Source organism: Prunus dulcis, chromosome 4, assembly GCF_902201215.1.
Source record: "Prunus dulcis chromosome 4, ALMONDv2, whole genome shotgun sequence".
Lineage (NCBI taxonomy): Eukaryota > Viridiplantae > Streptophyta > Magnoliopsida > Rosales > Rosaceae > Prunus > Prunus dulcis.
The window spans coordinates 17,773,759-17,788,442 of NC_047653.1; the positions used below are offsets into that span (position 1 = coordinate 17,773,759).

The 14,684-nt window shown below is 38.8% G+C and overlaps 1 protein-coding gene and 1 non-coding gene across 2 annotated transcripts; both read left to right on the forward strand.

Moving 5' to 3' along the window:
* Positions 1 to 7,545: 7,545 nt before the first annotated feature.
* LOC117624642 (ABC transporter G family member 15-like) lies at positions 7,546 to 13,686 on the forward strand. Its single transcript, XM_034356017.1, has 9 exons — positions 7,546 to 7,992; positions 9,080 to 9,159; positions 9,834 to 10,295; positions 10,545 to 10,667; positions 10,912 to 11,043; positions 11,570 to 11,854; positions 11,983 to 12,255; positions 12,361 to 12,468; positions 13,060 to 13,686. Exons 1-9 carry the CDS (start codon positions 7,764 to 7,766, stop codon positions 13,414 to 13,416), a joined length of 2,049 nt encoding a protein of 682 aa, XP_034211908.1. The 5' UTR covers positions 7,546 to 7,763; the 3' UTR covers positions 13,417 to 13,686.
* Positions 9,428 to 9,501, forward strand: TRNAT-AGU. Its single transcript has one exon. It is a non-coding gene; the product is annotated as a tRNA-Thr (tRNA).
* Positions 13,687 to 14,684: the final 998 nt, after the last annotated feature.

The following is a 14,684-nucleotide window of genomic DNA, read 5'->3' on the forward strand; positions in this document are numbered from 1 at the left end:
CTAGTGGCATGAGACCCATTAAGTCAATGGCCCATTGCATGAATGGTCATGGCTTGTTCTGCGGATGATACACTTCAGCTAGTAGACTAGGAATTGGCTTGTATCGTTGGCATCGATTACATCTTTTGACATACTCCGTAGAGTTATGGCACATGGTAGGCTAAAAGTAGCCTATGCTGAGAGCTTTTTGGGTGAGTAATCTTCTCCCATAATGGTTTCCATACTCGCTGTCGTGAATTTTGCATGTGAGATAAGGACCGGAATATGATCTATGAACAAACTTGTTGTCTTGCACGTAGTACCTTATGGCTTTCTACTGGATTTTTCCGTCCTAGGACCTCTTACTTGGTAAATGTTTGCTTAACAAGTAGTCGATGATGAGGTCTTGCCAATTGGGATCCTCATCGATCTGCATTAAGTCTGCGTGCTCTGCCTCTTCAATGCTTGGTTGATCAAGGTGCTCGATCAAGATTGAGTGCCTAAACTGGTGTCTAGCGCTAATCCTAGGCTTGCCAGTGCATCTACAAAGTGTTCTCTGCTCTGGGAATTTGTTGGATGGTAAAGGTCGAAAATGCCTTAAAACGTGCTTGAACTTTGTCGAGGTATTGGATCATTCTTGGGTGTTTTGTCATGTACTTCCCTGATGCTTGATTAGTGAGAAGTTAGGAGTCTGAATAGATGGCTAACCTCTTGAAGCGCAATCCAGCGACCAATGACTCGTACTCCGCTTCGTTGTTTGAAGCTAGGAAGCCAAGTGTGATTGCTTGCTCCAACATAGTCTTGCCCAGGGTGATTATGACTATGCATGCTCCAACTCCGTTATGATTTGACGCTTTGTCTATGCTCAACTGCCACATATCTTTGAGTTGGTCAAGTTCGGCAGAGGACTTCTTTTTTGCTCTTGAACTTTCCTTGTTTCTGTTGACCAGTCTCTCTTCTTCTGCTAAGGATGGAGTGAATTCTGAAACAAAATATGCTAAATCTTGGGCTTTTATAGTAGTCTTCGGTCGGTAGAGGAGGTCATATTGACTCTAGTTGATAGCCCATTTCATGAGTTGCTGAGAAGCATCGGGGCTATGAAGAATCCATCTCAAAAGAAATTTTATCATGACGATTATCAGATGAACTTGATAGTAGGGTCTTAATTTTCTCGTAGAAACTAAAAGGGCCAAAATGAGCCTCTCCATTTCGGATAGCGAATCTATGCATCAAGGAGAGCTTTTCATGTGAAGAATACTAGATGTTGTTCCCCTAACTCTTCTCAAATGAGAGTTGAGCTGACTGCTGAGTTGGACACGGCTAGGTAGATGAACAGGTCTTCGCCTAGTTGAGGCTTTGCAAGTTGGGGAGGTGAAGTGAGGTATGCCATCAAGTCTGGAAAAGCTACTTTACACTCTTCATCCCACTTGTCTCTTCGTCCTTTCTTCAAGGCTTTGAAGAATAGCATGCACTTGTCGGTAGATTGGGAAAGAAATCAGGTCAGAGTGGCTGCTCTAACCTTCATACTTTGTATTTCTTTTGTTGTGGCAAGTGACTTCATGTTGATGATGGCCTTGATCTAGTTAGGGTGAGCGCTGATGCCCCTTTAAGTGACTAAGTATCCTAAAAATCGGCCAGATGAGACTCCAAATGTGCACTAGCTTGGATTCAACTTCATTTGGTATGTTCGAAGTAGGCCGAAAGCTTCGGCAAGGTTTTTGATGTGATCTGGTCGCTAGGGAGCTTTGACCAGCATGTCATGTACATAGACCTCCATAGTCTTTCTAATCTACTCCTTCATAATCTTGTTCACAAGCCTCCTGTAGGTTGCTCCGGTGTTCTTTTAGCATTATGTACCTCTTTCAATTATGAAAGAATTCTTTGCTTTGTTGTCTTCATGCATCATGATCTGATTGTAGCTAGAGTACGCGTCCATAAAGCTGAGCAGTTGATTCTCGAAGGTTGAATCCATGAGTTGATTAATTCTTGGCAAAAAAAAGTTGTCCTTCGGGCATGCCTTGTTGAGATTTGTGTTGACAGGACCCGACCCAATTTCCGCTTTGGCAACCGAGCCGACTCCTGTGTGTGTCCGACACCTGGCGGATGTCGGGCACAAACGACCTTTTTGCCCCTTCCTTAATTAATTTTCTTCTGACTTCTACCGAAAATTCGGCAGAGTCTCCCCTCTATTTTAACCGACACCAAAGTCTTCCACCTGTCAAACAGTCTCAAAAATCCTACCAACAGCCAGACTAATTCAACAAACAAATCTTAACTCCAGTTTCTCAAGTCCAACGAGATATCAGAGCATATTTACAAGATTTACAAAGAAGTTACAACGAACTCCTACACTTTGGTGGTGGGTCGGGAGCTAAGCTGATGGCCCGGGTGGTTTCTTTCGTTCTTCTACGGCCTGGGGGCGAAAAACAAGTTGAAAGTGTGAGTGGACAAAAATAATGCTCGTGAAAACATTTGAGAATATAATAACCCCCGTTTGAAAAACATAGGGATATCGAACTAAAATCTGAACATAATCAACTTAAGATATTCAAATAAATATAGATAACATGATTATAACCACATACTAAACAAAGATAGATCAGTATAACTCATATAAATTTACTAATAAAGATGAGTAAACCATAACTGCATTAAAAACTTTAAAATCCTTTAAAACTGCCACCGAAATGTACCCCTGATAACCGTCAATTCCCTGGCAGGTCTCGGGCGTCACACAGGCTACCCGAGCCGCAAACTGGCGAAATCAGGGGACTATGATCAGCCTGATCCGCCGGCAGGTCCTCGGTGACACCAAGTCACTCAAGTCGCTCAGGCAGGATGCAGGGGACCGTAGTCAGCCTGATCCGCAATCCTGGCAGGTCTCGGGGACACAGAGTCAGCCGAGCCGCAATCCTGGCAGGTCTCGGGACACCAAGTCTGCCGAGCCGCAAATCCTGGCACTCACGGTCCGAGCGTCCCCGGAACTCGTGAGGCAAGTCAAGTGCACTGACTAACTGAAATCAGACCGGATGTCCGTCGACATCGGTCCAACTCTGGGTAATCACCAAATGTAGGGCGGGTACATGGTGGTCTAAAATAACTGTTTCTGATAAAAACTGATCTACTCTGAACTCTGGTAAATCTGAACTAAACCACTAATTTGGCCTCAAAATCACAAATCTGCTGCTAGTCTAATTTTATAAAATAAGGGTATTTGCATCATAAAACTTATGCTGAAATCACTTATTCAAGATCAAATATAAAATATGATTATAAAATCTTTTTGAGAAAGAAAAGTCCACTCACAGCTGGTCCGAGCTAGCTGGACCTCTCGAAGGTCCCTCCTGTGGATTAGCTGGACTCCTGGTGCCTGCTTATCCAAGAATAATCAATTAAACAACTGCTGGATAAATAAAATTTAAATTAAACACCCAGCCCCCGGCTCCTAGAAATACGTGTATTTCGTCTCAAGTTACTCCTATGCCCACATTAGCCCTTCCTGACACTGGGACCGATTTTGGAAGGTCCGATACTCTGTTAAGCGAGAAACCGTCAGATCGGCCGACCCGGGACCTGTGGGGTCCACGGTGTCCGATGGCCAATCTGATCATCCCTGAAGGTTTCTCATACAACGGGAACCATGTTCTGCGAATTTGGTCCGAATCGGACGGTCGGATTGGCCAAAATCGCATTATTGCTTAAAACCCTAACCCTAGCCCCAGGGTTCGCGATTCCGGAGTATCCGGGACTCCGATTCGCGATCCGTCGAATCCTACGCGATCCTGAAATCACGTAGACCGACATATCCAAAATTCAGCGCGATCGAACGGTTAAACGACACTGCACCCACGGATCGCGCGATATGGAAAATCCGTTCGGGGCTCAAACGGACTCCGAATCGAGATCCGCGAAATCCCACGCGCTCGTGACGACACGAGGACCTCAAAACTGGCCAGAGCCATGCCACCACCCTGGCCCACGCGCCGCCACACGCGCGGGCAGATCGGGTGTCCAAAGCGATTCGGGTGTGCCGAAAAATCGTGGAACCGAGACTCCAAACTCCTACCCTAGGTAAAACACCCTATTTGGAGTCACTTTTGTTCTTGGACCACCCCCAAAAAGTGGCCGGAAACAGTAGTTTCGAAGGGCCAAAGTTTCGGCTAAACTTCAAGTCGAAAATCGAGTGATCTAGAGATGAAATCGATCAAAGCCCAGCCTACCATCAGTTAGAGCATGAAAAATAGGTGAAGATCCATACCTCACTCGAAAGATTTGGTGAAGAAATGAGGGAGATATTCGAACTGAAAGTTCGAACACAACCGACGGCAACAATGGCCGATTCCGGCCAGGCTCCGGCGTGCGCACGGCTGGGGTTGGTCGGGAAATGTCGGCGGGCGAGCTGCGGTTCGGATGGGACCGGTGCCGGAGATCGGGTCGCGGTGTGGTGGCGGCTAGGACGGCTGGAAGGGGAGGAGGTCGCGGGCTGGGTGCAATCGGGAGAGAGGAGAGAGAAATGACGGGGGAAAGAGAGAAACAGGGATAAAAATCTGATTTTTTGTCCAAATTACCATTTTGCCCTTCGCGATGTTTTGATCGTATTATGTTCGTTAAAACTCCGATTCGGGTCTACTCCGTGTCTACGGACTCCTTTCGCCGTGCTCTACGCAACAGCGCAAGCGGAATTCCCGAATTCATTTTTGATCAAAAAGTCGAATTTTCCCCCTTAAAAAAATGCGAGGGCAATATCGTCTTTTTGCTAAAAGATATTTTCTTTACTTTTTAGATATTTTCTTTCTTTTCTAGATATTTTGTTTTGGGTTCTTACATGTGTAGTCTACACATACCCTTCATTTGCATTGATCTCTCTTCATCACCAAAACAACATTGGCCAATCGGAGTAGGAGACTTTGTCCAATGAAGTCGGTTGCTAGGAGTTTGTCAATCTCGGCTTCGAGGATGGCAAGTGGCTAGGGAGCGAAGTTGTGTCTCTTTTGGGACACTGGCTTGCTGGCTGGGTTGACATGAAATTGATGGCAGATGACCTAAGAGTTGATGCCAGGCATGTAAGGTGGCTACCATGCGAATACATCCTTCTTGTTCAGGAGGAAGGTGGTCAGCTCCACTTTTTCCTCTATGCTTAGGCTCAAGCTAATCTGCGCTTTTCCTTTTGGATTGTCAGGATCAAGAACTTCGAGTCCGGCGTCTTTCTAGGCCTCCATCCTTTTTCAGGAGAAGCCTTAGGGCGAACTTGTTCTTCTTGATAATGGTTCAGCAATTGCGATTGCGAAGTGGTTGATTCTTTTCCCTTCTGGTCTACTCGACTTAAGGGAACGAACTCCGCCATCTCCTCGGCCTATTCTTTTCCCTTCTGGTCTTTTTCCTTATGGCTGATTCTTTTCCCTTCTGGTCTGCTCGTTTTTCTAGAGTTTTTTGGATTACCTCATGTGTGGTGTGTAGCCATTCTTAAATGAGATGACAGGATAATATCAAGGAGATTTGATGGGAATCAGATCCTTGATTTAGGGAGATATTTCTATCTAAATCAAAGATAATTGGTTAATTAAATCGAGTTTAATTAACGCAATTATTTGACCTAAGGAATCTTCCTCTATTCACATGTCACCTTGTGATTAGTTGCCAAAATTCATGTTCCAACAATAACCATTTTGTTGGTCTTGTTTTGAAATTATGTTGTTTTGTAAACTTAACCAAGGTTAAGACCGAATCGATTGTTACTAATAAATTAATAATCTAACTCGTATCTAATTAAGAAATAAATAAAACAACTTATTTTAAGGAACGTGGGGATACAATGCTATAACAATTTTAAGGAATGTGTTGCTTTCGTGGAGTCCTTAGATTGTTGCTATTATGTATCCAGATTTTAGGGTGTGATATAATGTAAATATTATTTTTATACCTTTTATAAATATGTGTTTAAGAGGAATTTGAGCTTTCCATGTATTGAAACACATTTACTTATTATAAAAGATCAAATTTTAAAATAAGAATTACATAAATAAATAAAAAGAAAAATTAGATTTTAGACATAATTAACTTTATTAATTAGTTTGTAAGATATTGGATATTTTGGTTTTAGTTTTAATACATAGGAAAAAACTACTATTTTGGATTAGCCCAAAGAGAGGCCCAGATTCGTTGGGCCAGGTAAAAAATAACAACTGATAAGACAATTCTACCCTTCTGATAAGACAATTCTACCCTTATGGTACAATTCTACAATGGCACATGTAGTAATTTTAGGGTTGTTGGATGTCCTTTTGGTAAAATTAGGTGGCTTTGGTTTTATATTAATTAAGCAAAATTAATTATCTTTCTTCCAAATTAGTTAAATTTTTTATGGGTTAAAACTAAAGAGTCCTTATAAATATGTGTTTAAGAGGAATTTGAGCTTTCCATGTATTGAAACACATTTACTTATTATAAAAGATCAAATTTTAAAATAAGAATTACATAAATAAATAAAATCACGTTGTTAAAAATGAAATTTGATCTTGTCTAAAGTATTTTTTTGGCCATCTTGTCTAAAGTCTTAAAATAATCCGATAATAATCCCATCCCATACTTGTCTAATGTAAATTGAAGTTATAGTTAACCTTAAAAAAATTGACCAAAAAAAACTTTGAAAAAAGGCTCTCATATTACAATCCGAATACGATCCAAATTTAAAATTCAATTTGGAATTAGGCTTAATCCCATCTGTTTACAGGTGTCACACAATGGCCATGTACATATGTTAGGATTGACCAATTGGTCTAAGGGAGAGAGGAGAGTTATGGAAATTAGAATTAAATTTTTACTTTATTTTTATAGAAGATGGAAATAATGTTAGGTCTAAACGGTGGAAAAAAAATCATGTTTTCAAGTGAACCATTCATGTCTCGTACCTGATGATCCAAATTGTAACCACTCTGGTATGGGCCCTAATTTCTACCCGCGAGTCCCCTCAAGATTGTACGAGGGCTAAGTACTTAATCTAATTAAATTCTTATGCTCAGCAAATAGTAATACAAGTACTTTTCTTATGGCAAGTAAACAAAATCATGGTTGCAACTTGTAAATTACCATCCAGGACATACTTAACCTCATCATTCTCAAAGACTTTCTAATTTTAATTTTTTTTAAATTTATAAAATTAATTATTATTTACGAAATTTAGAAATTCGACGCGAATTCTTTTCGTAACCTTTTGTTTTCATATTGCCATCCAATCCAACAATGTAATTAAGGATGGCTCAACTCATCGTAATCTCTTTCAATCATATTTCCCATGCACATGTAATCTACATATGGGAACCCATGGGTGCAATCAATGTAATCACAAATTTGAATGTCTTATTATGTATAAGCCAAAATTAGTTGGAAGATAGAAGGGAACAAATCACAAAAATACCATGACTTAGTGGAGTTGTTGCTGCACACACATTTGTCATTATGATCATACATTTATTTCCTTCACTTCCCCACCTACCTTTATGAACCAACCCAATCTCTTTTCACTTCAATTCAAACTCGAAAACACGCATACACACAGACTGCTCTCTCTCTCTCTCTCTCTCTCTCCTCATTGATTGCTCATACACCTCCTCCAAATTCATAGCAGGGATAGCAGATAGGTAGTTGTTTGGTGTCTGCTCAACCATATTACATGGACATATGTCAAAGATATTTTCCTTCTTAATGTGATCTCCTTTTCTTTTTGTTATGGGTTTGTGAGGCCTTAAGCTTAAAGGCAGCTGCAACAGAAAAAATAGAAATAGAAAATGGAGATAGAGGGAGCAAGCGGTGGGCATAGCGGTGGTGGAGGAGGAAGTGGAAGAGGTGCATATTTGGTGTGGGAAGATCTAAGTGCGGTTCTACCAAACTTCAGTAAAGGATCACCCACAAGGAGGCTGCTCAATGGTCTTAGTGGGTATGCTGAGCCTGGTAGGATCATGGCTATTATGGGTCCTTCTGGTTCTGGCAAATCAACCCTCCTTGATACTTTAGCAGGTACTCTCTCTCTCTCTCTCTCTCTCTCTCTCTCTCTCTCATCATGAAACAAAAATTTGTATTTCATTTCTTTGGTTTTATCATACCTGTTTTTGTTATATATATCAGTAGAATGTATCCTTTCTGTTTTAGATAAATCCAAGCTTTTCACTTTTGGTGCTTATTAAAGGTGTACTTTTTGCATCCAAATACTCCTTTAGCTAATTTAAAGACTACCCATGATTTAGAAAAAGAGAACCCATGACATGATTTGGCAGAGCTCCCAAAAGTGAAGTAATTTGGGCAAAACTAGTTGTTTTTCGTTTGTTTACTGAGCTCCATTTGTTCTAGTTCAAATGAATCTTGTTCTTCTTCTGGTAAAAAATATTATTATAAAAAAAAAAAAAAAAAAGGGTTTCCTTTGTAAAACTAATTTGGCCAGCTTTTGGTAACAAAAGTTTATCCTGAATTTGAAACTTCTATTTAGTCACTTAATTCTGCTATTTTTCTATTTGGAAAAAGACAATTCAGCTGCTCAATTTTTGGGTGTTAAGAAATTGACCAATCAAGAAGAAAAAAAATTCTTTATAACTCTCTTCCCCTTCTCCTCCGGTCACCATTAATTGGCAGAAAAATATCCAATCCAAGGCTGAAATCTTGTCCCACATTTATCTTACTGCCTTTAAGAGCCACCCATCAATTAGATAGCAGTAGCCAATGAGGTATTGGACTTCAATGGAACAAGGCACAGTTTGAATGAATGGAAAAAAAAGCCTTTACCAGCCACCAAATTTTTCCACAACTCTTTATTTCTTTTGATATGGAGGCAGAGTGACAGAATGAAAAGTAAATGGTGAATGACTGGTTTTAAAGCCTCCAATAATATCATAATTCATGGGCAAGGACCATTATAAGCATGGGCTGCTCAGGTCCAACTCAATTTTTAATGCAGAGAACACCTGGCAGCTTTTGTTTAGGTTAACAAAATGGTCCAAGACTTTTATCATGGGTATAGGCAGATAGTCAATTTAATAATTATTGCATTAACTTTTTAGCTGCTGAAAAAACATCTTTCTTATTCTTCAAAATATCCTTGTTTTGGACACAGGCAGACTCTCAAGAAATGTTGTCATGACTGGAAATATTCTGTTTAATGGAAAGAAGAAAAGACTTGCATATGGTGCTGTTGTAAGTAAAAGATTTTCTTTCAAATCAAGGGTTTGCTCATTTGTTGTGAATTATATTTCTTCTAGATTTCTTTGTAATAAATTAAATGTTTATACCAAAAATATGAAAGAAAGAACTTAGAATTTAGTAAGTTCTCAAATGCTCTCATTGAGAGTTGAACTCAAGACCTCCCGCTTACTTTTATGTTCCTCTTTCTTTTAAAACAAAAACAAAAACAAAAAATGCCCTCTGTATTTATCTTTTGTTTTAAGAAAGAAGAACACAAATGGCTCTCGTAGCTCAGTTGGTTAGAGCACCCGTTTAGTAAGCGGGAGGTCTTGAGTTCGACTCTCAACGAGAGCATTTGACCACTCGCTATATTCCAAAAGTTTATTCTAATATAATTTTTTTTTATAAATTAAATATAAAGTCTTTTATTTTATTTTTGATATAAATATGTAACCTGAAATTTAATTGAAGCAAGGAGGGTGGGGATTGAAACTCCACATTGTAATCGAAATTCTGATATTGTCCATATATAGGAATTGAATTCTCAGAAACCTTTTTCTCAAACTAGAAAGGCAAAATGGCATGTCAAATTATCAAGTAAAAACATGTTGAAGAGAATTTTGTTGCCATTGCCACTTGTTTAAGCATACATGCTCCTAATTCACTATAATTGTGTGCAATTCCAGGCCTATGTCACACAAGAGGATGTATTATTGGGAACACTCACAGTCAGAGAAACCATAACATACTCGGCTCACTTGAGGCTTCCAAGTAGTTTTAAAAAAGAAGAGGTTAAGAGCATTGTGGAAGGAACAATTATGGAAATGGGCCTCCTGGAATGCGCCGATCGATCAATCGGAAACTGGCACTTAAGAGGTATTAGTGGTGGTGAAAAGAAAAGAGTAAGCATTGCACTTGAAATTCTAACAAGGCCTTGCATATTATTTCTTGATGAACCTACTAGTGGCCTTGATAGTGCCTCGGCTTTCTTCGTTATTCAAACACTTCGAAGCATTGCTCGTGATGGAAGAACGGTTGTTTCATCAGTTCACCAGCCAAGTAGTGAAGTGTTTGCACTCTTTGACGACCTCTTCCTACTATCTGGCGGTGAAACAGTTTATTTTGGAGAAGCAAAGACTGCTATAGAGGTAAGCCTGGGAATCTGGTAGCTTGATTATAAGGATAGTTTTTCATTTTTGGTTTTGGAGGAAACTGAAAACTTAATCCCAATTTGCTTTAGAATTTTTATAATTCGAGTTTCTAATTTATTCTTATAGTGTCACTTTAGGAGATCTTTAACCTTGTTTATGAGTATTCCTAGGTCAACAATTGAATTCTTAAAGCACAATTTTGTTTTACTCTGCGACTAATGTTAGTTTTTGTTTTCACTTTTGTAGTTTTTTGCTGAAGCGGGTGTCCCATGTCCTAGTAGAAGGAATCCCTCTGATCACTTCCTACGATGTATAAATTCAGATTTTGATATCGTGACTGCCACCCTGAAAGGATCTCAAAGAATTCGTGTGCGTATAATTCTAACTCAATTCTTTATTTGCAAAACGTTCAACACCCTTTATTCCTTTTCATGTTTCAAATGAAATACAATGCAGTACCTGCTTCTTTGAATCTCGTTTGTGTCATACTTTAGAACCAATTCCTCAACTTGTGCAAACCGCCTCCCCTCCCAAACACACACTTCCTTTTTCTTTCTTTATTTCATCCATTCTTTTCTCGTACTAATTCTAATTCTGTGTCTGAATTATATAGGATGTCCCAACATCATCAGACCCTCTCATGAATTTGGCAACAGCAGAGATCAAAGCCAGGCTTGTTGAGAAATACAAGCGTTCAAAGTACGCAGATAAAATGAGAGCTAGGATGCAAGCCATATTAGCAATTGTAACTTTTCCAACTTGAGCTCTGTAGTCTCATTACTTTCTGTGAAGTTAGAACAGCAAATTCTTATGCATCGACTTGGTTCTCCTATTTTTGTGTTAGCTGTTGCCTATAAGAAATCAAAGCATGATGCTACTTTGAGAATTTTCTAGATATACATGTTAACTTCTTTTCATGATGTTTGAACTTTCCTTTGAAACCTATTTGAAATTGTTTTGTTGCCATTATGTCATCTTAACAATTAATTCTTAAAGGGGAAGTCTCCTCCCTCTTTCATCTTAACAATTGACTGCATCCATAGGTTGGCAAGGATCATGTTCCTTGTCAACTAAGGTTTATGTATCGGCACAAATAAGACATGATAACTAAGCTACATCTGTTAATCCCTAGTCTTTGGCATAGTTGGCAAAAGGGGTGGCGGCTTAAAGTAGAACTGAGGCTTTTAAATATTTGCAATGAAAAAGGAACAAAGTAAAAGATGTGAACTATGCAGTTTTTGCAATATGTATGAAGCAGTCTTTGTTTGCAGGAAGGACATGCAATTGAAATGAAAAGTGGAAGTCAAGCAAGTTGGTGGAAGCAACTTTCAACCTTGCTGCGAAGATCATCTCTGAACATGTCTAGAGATGTGGGGTATTACTGGTTAAGGATAATCATCTATATACTTGTATCAATATGCGTTGGAACTATCTATTTTGAAGTTGGCAACGGCTATACTGCAATCTTTGCCCGGGCAGCATGTGGAGCATTTATAACGGGCTTTATGACATTTATGTCTATTGGAGGTTTCCCATCTTTCATAGAAGAAATGAAGGTAAACATTGCACACACAGAAACAAGTATACATATGTATATATTTTGTTGTGTGTGTACAAAGGGTTACACAGTAGAAATTTCTGTTAGTTATTGGCTTCTCATACTTTGTTTTCTTCTTGTAAACAGGTGTTTTATCGAGAAAGACTCAATGGGTATTATGGAGTTTCAGTGTTCATCATATCCAACTTCCTCTCTTCATTCCCATTCTTGGCTGTAGTTACTCTTACTAGTGGGACTATTACTTACTATTTGGTGAAATTTCGGACAGAATTTTCACATTATGTGTTCTTCTGTCTCAATATATTTGCCTGCATTTCTGTGATAGAGAGCCTCATGATGGTTGTAGCTTCTCTAGTTCCCAATTTCCTGATGGGCATAATTACAGGAGCTGGAATCATGGTAAGGAGATAAACTCAAATGTTTGATAAGCTTTCATTTTCTGTTTCCGTCATCAAGTCTATCCTTGCTGATATATCCTTTTCAACTAAATGTTTGTGTATGCAGGGAATCCTGATGATGACCTCTGGATTCTTCCGCTTGCTGCCGGATCTTCCCAAGCCATTCTGGCGCTACCCAGTTTCATATCTCAGTTATGGCTCATGGGGAATACAGGTAACACTTTGTTAATAATCTATATTTTTCAAGCCGCTTGTGGAAATGATTTTTTCAAATGGATTTTCCCCTCAAAATCATAAAAGTCCACTTAATTGCAAAGTCTTCCTTTTCCCTCAGAACTTATGCAGTTAAAAACCTTTTCAGGATCCAACTAATGGACAAAAAGAAATTCATTTGTCTTATAAATAATCATTGCAGATGCAAAAAGAAAAAGGAAACACAGTAAAGGTTCATTGCTTTGTCAGATGAATGCATTCCCAACAAGTTAGAAACAGAATTATTTTAAGACATTTTAGAATCTCAACATTTTCTTAGAGATGCAATTAAAGCAGCCTAACTACATTGAGTGAAACTGCTGAACATAAAGGAAGATAGTCTATATTCTGACTGAAGATGTAAAAGACACCCCCAAAGATATATATATTTTTTTAAAACTACTCTATATCATAGATGTAGGCAGCTTAACTTCCATAATGCCACCATGCAGGCCAGGCTAGGTTTTAACATATGATGTATTAAGCACCATATCAGCCAGCTGATGCTATAAATCAGATGGTATTAATTTTTGTATCATAATTTGACATGCAGGGCGCCTATAAGAATGATTTTCTTGGCCTTGAGTTTGATCCAATGATACCTGGTGATCCAAAACTGACGGGCGACTTCATCATCCAACATATGTTTGGGATACCAATAGACCACTCCAAGTGGTGGGACTTGGCTGCTATTGTAGCGATTCTTGTGTTGTACCGGGTTCTCTTTTTCGTAATTCTCAAGTTCAAGGAGAACGCATCTCCGTTGTTTCAGACACTCTACGCAAAGAGAACACTACAACAGCTTGACAAGAGGCCTTCCTTCAGGAAAGTACCCTCTATTAGTTCCAAGAGGCACCAACCTCTCCACTCACTGTCTTCTCAAGAGGGCCTTAACTCTCCACTGCAGTAGAAGAAGCATTATAACTGTCATGAGGGTTTATGAGCAACCACTTTTACAGTGCAATCTCTCCATGGGGTTTATGTAATTAGTCACTTTTGCTTAGAAAAGATCAGATAGAAAAGTAGAGAGTTTCTGTTGGAATTTAAAATAGAGAAACTGTTTTAATTTATCTTTTTGTTTTTCTGATGGATATCATAAAAGGAACAACACGATACAGGGGATATTAGCTGGTTTATAGTATTTCTTTTGCCAAATCTAAATGTCACTTCATTGCATTTATGGGATTCGTTCCACACACTCTGGTTTGGGTGAAATTGCACTTTGTTACTTGACATTCAAAATGTTGTATTCTTAACATACATTTTTGCAAACATTGCAACATCTTCCTTCCTTCAGTTTGTCAATCATTTCATAGTTTTCCCTATATTGCATTGCGATGCATTTTATAGGTCCCTTTTTTTTTTTTTTTTTACCAGTGATGGGAGGGGTATTCGAACTTAGGTGTGAGGTGTGAGGGGGTAGGTTCACTGTCATGGACAACTAGTCTATGGGTCTCATTCTTAAATAGACTTAATATCAGCAATGTCTCCTGAGCTTTACCTAAAAATCAAATTGGTACTTATCATTTAACTTTGTTAAAATCGGTTAGGATCAACCCGTATGACAAAAAAATTCAAGTCAAATTTGAGTCCACTCGCTAAAACACGATGATAAATGAGTGGGTTTCAACCCTTTTATTAACATGCTGAATCCATTTAGTGCCCGTTTGGTATTGCTTATCTGGGGTGATAAGTGATTTTTTAAAAATTTTGGGAAGTCCAGCCCGTTTGGTAAACTATGAGAAAATCACTTATTGTTGAAAATTGTTGTGAGAGAAAGTTATAAGGGAAAGCATCTAATGAGGTGCTTTCATTTTCTGATTATGCTAGAATCAGTTTTGAAGAGGCGCTAGGTTTAATGATTATGCAGGAATCATTTTTTGATTATGCGAGAATTAGTACCAACACTTTTAACAAAAAGTTTACCAAAAGCCAAACTGCTTTCTCTCACAACAAATCTGACATCAATTATTTTCATAGCACAGCGATGCTCAACTAGCCTTTAATAAATAATTTGAGTCAACTCGTTTACCACGTCACATTCAACAAGTTTAATTTTGTTAGCTTTAAGTTTCAGATTTAAAATTCCATGACATCCGTGACACCTTGGCATTGTGTGTGAGAACCACACAAGTAATATTAGACGATAGAATTTTCTCACACATATACAATGTCAAG

Bases quoted from the DNA above. Each gene is read 5' to 3' on its own strand.
- LOC117624642 (XM_034356017.1), top strand. From the start codon at position 7,764: ATGGAGATAGAGGGAGCAAGCGGTGGGCATAGCGGTGGTGGAGGAGGA. The intron at 7,993-9,079 runs GTACTCTCTCTC...TTTTGGACACAG, and splicing joins CCTCCTTGATACTTTAGCAG to GCAGACTCTCAAGAAATGTT. The intron at 12,256-12,360 runs GTAAGGAGATAA...TTGTGTATGCAG, and splicing joins TTACAGGAGCTGGAATCATG to GGAATCCTGATGATGACCTC.